The sequence below is a fragment of the Dermacentor albipictus genome, chromosome 10 (genome assembly GCF_038994185.2).
Source record: "Dermacentor albipictus isolate Rhodes 1998 colony chromosome 10, USDA_Dalb.pri_finalv2, whole genome shotgun sequence".
NCBI classification, from domain to species: Eukaryota; Metazoa; Arthropoda; class Arachnida; order Ixodida; family Ixodidae; genus Dermacentor; species Dermacentor albipictus.
This window is the reverse complement of record NC_091830.1, coordinates 70984649-70995056: the sequence shown is the minus strand read 5'-3', so window position 1 is coordinate 70995056 and position 10408 is coordinate 70984649. Positions and strand designations below refer to the sequence as shown.

At 46.3% G+C, this 10408-nt stretch overlaps 1 protein-coding gene across 2 annotated transcripts in view; it reads right to left on the bottom strand.

Annotated features, from left to right (window-relative positions):
- Positions 1-1782: 1782 nt before the first annotated feature.
- LOC135899291 (uncharacterized protein CG43867) overlaps positions 1783-10408 on the bottom strand; it is an 88875-nt gene continuing 80249 nt past the window's right edge. For both annotated transcript variants that reach the window (XM_065428536.2, XM_065428541.2), the window contains exons 26-28: positions 8905-8982; positions 4625-4759; positions 1783-2926 (exon numbers count right to left, since the gene is read on the bottom strand). In XM_065428536.2, the coding sequence (XP_065284608.1) occupies positions 2723-2926; positions 4625-4759; positions 8905-8982 (417 nt within the window). In that variant the 3' untranslated portion in view covers positions 1783-2722. The remainder of the gene's footprint in view (positions 2927-4624; positions 4760-8904; positions 8983-10408) is intronic.

The following is a 10408-nucleotide window of genomic DNA, read 5'->3' as shown; positions in this document are numbered from 1 at the left end:
CTGGTGTTGACTTCCTTGTGTTCCAACACTCCGAACCAGGCTAGGCTTACAGCACCCGTACTGCGACGGCTACACTTTCACAGCTCTGTGTCTCCAGTGACATGACAAGTCATACAAATGGACACAAGCACGTGCTAGTTTGTAAGGACAGGCTGACACATGACAGCCCTGACGTTATGATGAAAGAGCTGGTTGTAGTTCTTGAATGCAGTTATCTACAAGGAACAAACTTCAAACACATGATTGTGGACAACACAGCCGGGAAAACAATTTAAGAGCCCCGGGTGACTGCCAAAACGTAGTAGTTACACTTTTTTCATTACACGCATCTGCCTCACAAAACAAGTACCACACAGCAGCACAAATGCCTATGATCACGGTAAAAGCCTTTCCCTTTCGTTGCGGATAGCGGGTCAATGGCAAGTCTTTAGTGAAATGGTGCCTTCTGATCTCACTGTATTGCAAACACACAAAAAGACTGTTTACCACAAGGAGGCGTGTGTTGTACGCAAATTTTGCCTTCTCACGTGCAGCTTGATGGCAGTGCGTGACGCATTGTTCCTGCAAGTTTGCATCGTGCCTATAAAAAAATCATGCCGGGTTGTCTTCACAAAGCTTCGGGCATCGACTTGTGCAATTTAGTGTTCGGGAAATACGCCTGAATTTTTTCTTATTGTTCTTTCTTTGTGTGTGTAGTTGTAAAGGGCAGCCTATAGAAGTGAAAAGTTTTTCTTACATACAAAGTTACTTAGCATTGGCTCAAACAGTGCTTCCTTGAGATGTCGAACAAGTTCACATAGAGCAGTAACAAATTATGAAGATGATGGCAACTAACGATGAGACATGCTGTTGAAAGCAGCAGCCAACATGATGCCAAGATAGAGGTGAAAGTAAGTGCGCATGTTCCAAAAACTGCTTAGCAAAGCAAATCACGAGGGCAATGTTCTTTGCGCTTGCCTTTACACAGCCTTTGGAAACAACATTAATGTAGACCAGTATTGTAGAGTTTTTTTACAATATCGCCTGAGGCCACCACTGTCGATGCGAGTTTCCTAATGGCAAGTGCGTCACCATGGAAATGCCGAGATGTGGACTGTTAGGCTCACCTTGAGTGTGAATTGGCCTAAAACATGGTCATAGCTATGCAAACAAAGCTTTCTTAGAATGAAATATTCATGAAAAAAAGTCTTGGTTCATTAGTACATTCTCTGTAATTGTTTGCTTGCAACAGTGCAACAGCTAAGCGCAAAGAAAATGGAAACACAGGATTAAATAACGATGTACAGCAAACGCAGATATTCTCATTTTTTTCTGCAACGTTATTTAATATGCTGCAATCGTTCACATTTGATGTACTAATGAAACATTACAGAATGACTGTTCACATTTTAGTAAAAAATTTTTCTTATTCACCCACACAGGACAAGCAGCATTTTAGACAATGCTATATGAAAAACTTTTCTATTGTGACAGATAGAACGCTGTTCATTCTACACATCTTTAATGTCTCCTGACTCTCGGAGAACTATCTCAGTCCTGGCATTGACAAGGATTACAACGGCACTGTAGTGCCGCTTCTTCCTCTCGGTATACTTGTAAGTAACTCTATGGGCAGCATCATGTTGTCTGGCACTTCTAGACTATCTCTTGTCCTCATTGCTTGTGAACACTGGAACTGGAACAAACTAGATCGGCTTGTAAACCTAGTTCACTGACTGACGCTGGAGAGCTTGAGAGCGTTGGGGCCTGCATTCTCTAAGCAAACAAGTTTAGACCACTCTACCGGCAGCAGCTTTCTTTACAACGCGGTAGCAACAATACAAGTGACAGGTGCAGTGCGAGCGTTTTGAGCACTTGACAAGAAGTCATGTGGCACATCTTGGCACGACCCTTTGGCGAGGGTTGGTAGAGGAAAAAAGAAAGTTCTGCGCACAGTCGTGTTGGCACACAGGCCGGAACAACAGCTCCTTGAACGCCTCCCGATGCACCGGCTCGTGGACCAAGGAAGCAGTCTTGGCAATTATTTTGCCAGATCCTGCATGCCACGCCGTGGATTTATCACACTTCGCCAAAATCTGTCTGCAGCAGTCTGTGACCGACGGGTGATGCTCTCCAGATTGTGCAGCAACACTGTAGCACATCAAACATCGTAGGTTGCGGTTGTGCACAGCCAGGCAGTCCTTGCAGCACACTTTTCGAGGTTCGGTGGACACAAGGTAGATTGTCGCGTCTTGGACAACACATGCTAGGTTCTGCAAGACGGCTGCTCCGATAGCTTTAACCTGTCGAAATGTGCCAGAAGCTTGCTGGACGCAGTTGGTATGACTAGTTGCAGATCGGACCGCACGAGGAATCGTACCATGTGTCGTATGCATCGGATGGCACGAGGAATCCTGCATGCGTCTTCAATAGTCGTGTTGGCATGTCTTGATTAACTTCCCGTTGAAGTGCTGTGCATTTTGGCCATACGTGAGTTTTCTTCTCTTCGAACTTTGCAAAAGCACCCGCGAGATGTACATGAGCGCGAGTTGGCAGGCAGGTACAAGGCTCTCACCTGGGCCTCTCCACCTTTCCGGGGGGGGGGACACCACGCCCCCAACCATGGTGACTTTCCTCACTTCCAGGTGGCTCTGCCACTGCGGGGCGAAGCAGTGACAGCGGTGCCGCCTGTGCTAGTAGCGGAGGAGTCAGGCCGGTGTCGGGGCGTGGTAGACGGCGACCGTCAGGAGTCGGGGGTTGGCAGCAGTGGTCGTCGCGATGAGGCAGTGGACAGTGCGGGCGAGGAGGTTGCAGAACACGGGTTCATGTTGAGCCTGCTCCGCCCGCTTCCCACCACGAGGCTGCCACCAGGAGAGGGTGCCACGCTTGCACCTGTGGCACCTAGTGCATTCATGTAGTCAGCCACCAGGAGAGTGACATCCAGTACCTGGAATGACACAGCGTAAATTGCCGAACAGGTATGTTGCGCATCCATCTCTCTTTCAGGCAACCAAGACTGATAATGGAAGCTTTGAATAGAAATTGAAAGGTAAGGGACTAAAAAAAATCTCGCAGTTTTGCCTGACCGATGAAGCATTGATAGCAACAGCAAAGTACAGTTAAAGCTCGATCTAATGAAGGCGGTAAAATTGGCAATTTGATCCTCCATATCGAAATTTTGCTATATTGAAATGAGTTTTTTTATGAAAATAAGTACAGTCGCCGATAATTTTTTTTTACAAAGAAGGGGCCGCAAAATTTTCTGAATTACCGGAAACAAAAAAATAAAGCAAATCTGAAAAATAAATTTTTGTTGAGCTTGAAAGTCAGCGACAAAAGAAACGATTTCGTGCCGTGTCGACGATATCTTCACGTCGGTGGTACGAAGTGAAGGCGTTCTCGCTTTCGAGTCCCCGGCAGTGGGACGACAAAGGAGCAACTGCTTAGCCTGTCCCTCACTTCAGGACGTCTCCACAACTCAAGATTACGCAACTTCGCACACGCAAAGATTACATCTAAAACAGGGAATACTGGCAGCGTATGCATCCAACCCCACTAACAGCCATACGCAGCCACAGTTGTGCTGGAAATGAAGACGCACCAACTTGCCCACATTGCACTCACGTATGCCTGATTGTGTTGCTGCGAACTCGCTCCCCCCCCATCTTTCCCCATACTTGCATGGGAAGACAGCGCTTATCAACCCACCATCCTAATCACCTCACTCTCACATGCTTTCACTTGCACCTAAAGCATACTGCGCACTCAACGTGTTAGGATCTTATCCCACTTAGACTTTATACAAAACATGACGCTATTTTGTTTTGACGGTAGCTCTTAATTGCTCAGCACACATTCGCAAGCAGCTGCATGTAATTCAACCACTTGACTATCTGCGTCCACAGAAGTTTCAATATATTGTCTCGGTATTCCTTTGTGAGGGCAGTGAAATTTCGTTATAATTAAATAATTTATAAACACACTTCGCTGTATTGAGGTTCGAAATATATGGACAAGAAGCTATGAAAAGTTAAATACTTTATTGTATCAAAGTTTAACTCTGTTGCACAACTACAAGTGATAAGGTTCATAGTTTTTATTAGGTGTATAATTTGCAGGAAATATTCACTTACCAATTAAATTAGCAAGCATGGTGTCATGCGCACGCTGACAAACATGAACAGATTTCACTCAATGACCACAAACACTCGCTGCCACAATGCTGCAGTGATGAATAGCAAAAAAGGAGGGGAGCAATGCTTCCGCTATCTCACCCTTCAATGCATCTCTGAAACAAGACTACGTGACCTCCAGCACTAGATGCATGCAAAAGACAACGCACATGCAGCCACCAGCCATCTCGGCTCACCCAGGCTTTGCACCCGCCGCAGATTAGCTCCAAGAAAGGACACGGGCAGCGGGTGGCTGGGCTAAAGGAGACGCGCACTGCTCCTTCGTGAAATCTGTCAAAAGCAGTGTTTGGGGGCAGCACGCACTCTGTCGATTTTAAAAGGGCCAAATTCTCTCCAGAGTTTTTCATTCCAGAGATTTTTAGAGAATATGAGCCTATAAATCCAAGTGTTAAATTTGGTAGAATGGCAAACCAAGAAGGTCAATTTTTCTGTGTCGCCGCGCAACAGCTCACCTGCGCCTTGGGCATGGCAAAGAGCAGACGCTCTGTGCAGGGCTCGCCAGCCTCCGGGCAGACAACGAGCATGAAGTCCTCCCGGCAGCCGCCAAACGTCATGACACTCGAGTACGGATGTTGCACCCACGGTTGCTGCAGGGGCAGAAGCGAGGATTGTCAGTGCCGCCCTCTGTGTGCAGCAGCAGCAGCCACCATCCTCGTTAAGACCATAAGAGATCCCCATCCCAGAAATGCACTCTTGGCTACAGACGCTGACAGGCACCAGTTTTGGCTAGGTTCGCTGGTCACAGAGGGGCCACTAAGTAGCACTAGAAGGACTAGGAGAGCTACATCATGCGACAGGTAGTGCCAACTTTCAACTGAGCTAGAGATTAGGCTCCTGTGTTACTTCTCTACACGTCTGTCTGTTATTTTAGCATTACAGTTGACTTCCGTTAATTCGAACCTGACGAAACAGATGAAATTGGTCAAATTACCCAGCGAGTCGAAATAAACAAGCAGAAAAAACACACCGCTGATTTATTAGGCAGTACATGCCTCAATTCTAGAATGTTTCAAAATCGAATGGGCCCCCACATTCTATGGGTCCACAATGTAGAAAACTAATGTAAAAATGGTATTAGAGCTACCAAACAAAGTAGAAATTGACCATGTACCCGAATGTTCTCATAAGAATAACATAACATGCGTCAGAATCTGGCAATAAGAAACAGATGAATCCAGCAAACTTTATCTTCACAGAATAGAAATTTATTTGCTTAACCTTCATTGTCATCACTCTCAGACAGCACTTGATCACTGTCTAGGAGGGACCACAACAAGTCATCCTCAGCACAGTCTACAACATGTTTGATATTCTGCACCAATAAAACAACTCCACAAGAATTGCAAACAGGATAGTGGCCCACGCATGGACTAACTACTTTGCTATTCTCTCTTTCAGCGCTTGAAAATTTTACAGAATGCCGAGAACACATGATGCTGGTTAGGCTTGCTCTGATAGTAAACAGTTGTGGCCATGGTTTTGGTTTTGTATCAGGCTGCACTGCTCAAGGAGTCTTCGAACGAATCTTCTGTGAAAAAAAATGCACGCATTAGAATCTGGCAAATGCAGTAATAATTTATTGTGAGTTTCCATTTTCACCTTAACATCTTCCTAGGGCATGCCTAAAATTGCCACTTTCGAAGGGGGACCGAAGTGTGTTAGACGCACTCCCTGTGCCCTAAGTCCCACCAAAACGGGTGCAGCTGCTATTAGAGTAATACTGCGGCCACCACTAGGGGTCAAACGCGTGAATCATGACCAGCCAAGCTTGGATTATCCAGCAAAGGCCAACATGGGGATCGAAACAAGCAAAGTTTGGTTCCTTAGAGATGTATTGGTGCTGGTCGGGATCTAATTAAGCAAAAGACTGAATTAACCTAAGTCGAATTACTTTTCCTTCCTTGAGTGTAAAATAATTGTTTTCATGCTTGTGGCAAATGTAACAGCATTGCAGGTAGCACTGCAGATTAGTGTCCAGGACACAGTGCCGCAATGTTGCTTTCTTAAGGCGCACTACTTCTTGAGAAGCGGTGTCCTTCGTGCTGACATGAGTGAAAGTTCTCGTTTCTAAAGCCTGACACTCAAAGAAGAAATCTCGATGATGAGGCTGTTCCCGAAGATGACGACCACCCTGATGCAGATGACTCCGGTGTTGAGTGCTCTAAAGATGAGCAGAGAAACGCTGTAGATTTGAGTGGAATTTGCCGGGTTGAAATATCATTTATTTTGCAAACGGTTTCATGCACAATGCTGATAAATGTATATATAGTGGTGCAGAGTGTTAAAGAACACTGTGCACCTTAGGCGAGGCAGGGCAAGCAGCTGCCTTAAGTATCATCAAAGAAGAACACAGTGAAGTCGGTGGCATGGACTTTTTGCCCCAGTGATATTGAATGCAGCTGTCAACCTCAACCACAATCTGTGCATGAAGTTCAGTTCAATTTCCTCAAGAGTATTAAATAAGGGGTGGGATTACTCATTGCCGTTTTATTGAAGTACAAGCGCTGTTGGTTTTGCAAAACATAGTATCAATATAAAGCTGATCAATGCAACATGGTGGAGAAGGTCATTTCAGCCTGCAATTCCTGACATGCTGCAGTGCTACAGTAAAACCTCGTTAAACCGTACCCGCTTAAACAGTAGTTTCGGTTTAAAAGTAGTAAAGTCAATTCCCCGACTCAGCGGCCATTGAACATAATGTATTTTGTATCCGCATAAACCGTACCAGCTTATTGCGTACGCATCGGTTAAAACGTAGCGTTTCCACTTTTCGTCGCGCAAACACGGCGGTGCGTCGTCTCCATCGGGCGGCCCGGCAGAACAACAAGCCTCAGAGATCGGTACAACGGCCTCCAAGCGCCCTGTGCGTTTGCACGTGAAGCCGCATCAACATCAACATCATTTCGACGCCGCATGGACGCCGTGCCAGAGAGCGTTGTGGCGTCGTGCAAGAGAGGACTCGCGTCATGCCGAAGCTAGGATAAAAAAGACGCCGGGTGCTCAGCATAGAAGAAAAATTAGACATCGCCCGTGTTACCGAACGTGACATGAAGAAGTCTGAGCTGGCCCGCGACATGGATCTGCTGTTGACTACAGTGTGTGGCATTTGGAATGCGAAGTTGCTCGGCAGCGCTGCTGCGACCGCGAAGAGATATGCCGGCTACGAGGATCGACTTTTCACCATCGTTGCCGCTGTTGTTGCCGAAGTGTCAACTAGCGACAGTGATGAGGACGACACGGAAAGTGACAGCACGGGCTATTCAGGCCCGACAGTGGCAGAAGCTGCGCGTTACGTCAGCCTCATGAATGCGATCGTCGCAAGAACAGGGGCGCGATAACGTAACTATTCCAAACGAAAAGTTTTCCGAACTCCGGCACCCGGCAATGAAAAAGGCACCCCGGGACTTCTGCAGCACTACTGCGCGCGTGCACGGAGAATACGTAACGCCAACGAGGAATCTGCCGTGCGAGTGTTTGCCGAGAGGAGGGGGGCTGGCTGAGAACCTGGCACGCAGCTTCAGTAAGTTTGAGGCCGCTGTCGTCGTGCTAGGCCGCCGCGACATCAAATGAAAATAACACTTACGTCCCGCGAAGTGAATAAATACTGCATGTTTTTTCCCCTTTCATCGCACTCTCTCTGAGTTCCTTTTTCGACAGGTAAGTGGGCGATCTCATGCTATTTCGCTTAAACAGTACTACCGTTTAGTACGTACTTTTTCCGAGCTCCGGCCGACTACGGTTTAACGAGGTTTCACTGTATTTCTCTTCATAGAGAAGTGGATAAACTTGACCTAACATCACCCTAACCCCTATGGGACAAGACAAGACGGCAGAACTTGAGGATGATTTCTCACTTTGCATCTCTCGCACCGTGCACTAGCTGGCAAGAATACCTCACTGATACAAACACATAAAAGCTACTCCACAAGGACACTTCTTTGGAGAAATATTTGTAGCGAATAGCCTGGTCACCTGTAGCAAGCCATAGCCAAATAAACATGGTCAGCTAAAAAACAGAAACCCGAGCCAGTACTGAAGAAGGCTGACCTGCAGTCATTACTGGCAAGCGCCAGCAGGAATGACAGAACAACAACAGGGACAACAGATACTGCTTGCGACATGTCTGAGTTGTGATTGTGCCTTTGCGTTACAATGCATTGTTAATAAGCACCAGCTAGTCCAAAAACAATTCCTCCGACAGATCCCAGAGAACATCAGCACGCAAGTGCTGCCGTCATGAGGAATGCGCAGTGAAGTGCCAATTCGCTGCTGAATGTAATTTTCTTGTGCGTGTCGGCTCTAAATGATTGGATTCAGCTTTTTCATGCAAGGTGGAATGTACTGTACATGTGTTACGCAATGAATGAAGTAAGAATGCGTGAAACGTGTTTTGTGTCACATACGCAGCAAAGAACACTTGTGAAGTTATCATCAGCTGCTTGCAATTTTTTGCTCCGGAATGTGCACATCATAGAAAACTGAAAACTATTTAATTTTTCTTCATACCTTTTGAAGACCATTAACTTGGAAGTGTGGAGAGCCTAAAATGATGCTCGTGTGTTTTTTTTTCAACATGCGAGATTGGATTAGCGCTTGAAGGTGTTCAGGTAGCAGTTTGTGGAGTGGCTTACACACGTGACGATGACTGAAAGATTTCACGATTGCTGCTCTTGGAAATAATAACAATAACAGTAAGACACCAATAGTGCCATTCAGTGATTAGCCTGCTCACCAGTGTGGTACAGTCGAGCAAGCTGATGCCATCCTCGGACACAGCCAGCCACAGGCTCTGCTGCTCCTTGCTTTTCATCTGCAAAGATGCCAGAAATACAGGATAACCTAATTATAACAAAGTCGCATCTGACACTAAACCACCTTTACTATGTTTAATTAGGGGTGTGCGAATAAGAAAATTTTCCAATACAAATCAGAATGCGAATACTCCGCTTTGAATATCAAATCGAATATTGAATAATGATATGCACATGCATTTATTAGCAAGTTTGGTTAATTTGTTATATCGGAACATTGCAACTACACTGTGAATGTTGCCGCCTCAAGGTCCTCTAGTCTATCCACAGAATCGTTGTCATCAGACTCCTCAGATGTGAACACATCACTGTCCGTTTCCATGCAAAACTCTACAGTGCTGTCGTCTAATGAGTAGTCGTCAAAATACTTTATTTTACATGCACTTTCATTGCCTCATTTCGTGTAGGCAGCCCATGCTCTATGTGGGGATGTCCGATGGGGCATATAATGAAATGCGAGACACAAATGGCAAAACATGGACAAGTGTGGCCATCTAGTGTAAGGAATCGACACTAGATGCAATAGGATGGGTATAGTAGTCTGCATGACAAATTTTTGTTTATGACAACTGTAGTTGTCATTGGTCACATTGGTACAAAATTTCATGATGACCATACTCGCCAACGGTCGGTACAGGGTTAAAATTATGATAGTGACTACAGTGACGGGGCCCGGCACTTTAACATCTGTACTACAGTGACGGGGCCCGGTACTTTAAAGGGAAGCTGAAGCACTTTTCGAAAAAAATGAGTTCTCTGCGGCATTCTACAGTTTTGAGTCCCCTGAACACGAATATCTCGTTCAAAAAGGGCGGAAACAAGCGCAAGCGGCTGTTTTTTCATGAAAACGCGCACCAGCGCCTCAGGGTATCGCGCGAACGCCGCTGTTGCCCGTGATTGGTCGGAGCCGCTGTGACGTCAGTGGCGGCAGTCGCCGGTCGGCGCCGCCGTTTGAGAGCGTAGCACGCTGTTCTGTTCTGGCTGCATAGCTGAGTTGTAAGCATTATGGAACGTTCTCGTTCTCTCGGACAGCTTGTATTTTCGCCGTACATGTTCGAACCGACAGCCGATACGGAAAACGATGGCGGCAACGGCGGCAACGACGATGTTGAGTGTGCCAAAAGCGAGAGCGATGTGTGCACCTTCTCGCGCGTTGGTAATCTTAGCTGTTACGTATGCTTTTTTTTTTTCCATGTAGCTGCACGTTCCAATGACGGGAGAAAAAATGCGCTAAAGTGTCACTGGGAACTTGCTGCTGGAAGAATGCCGAAGCACTAACTTCTCATTAGATTGTAAACACGGGTACAATTCCGCGATGTCAAGCACCTTGCCGCTGCTTGTCTGAAGTCCCGTGGTTTTCTGAGCGTTGATACACGATCGCGAACATAAGTGCCGCGTTTCAAAGCGCGCACATGCAGTGCTGTG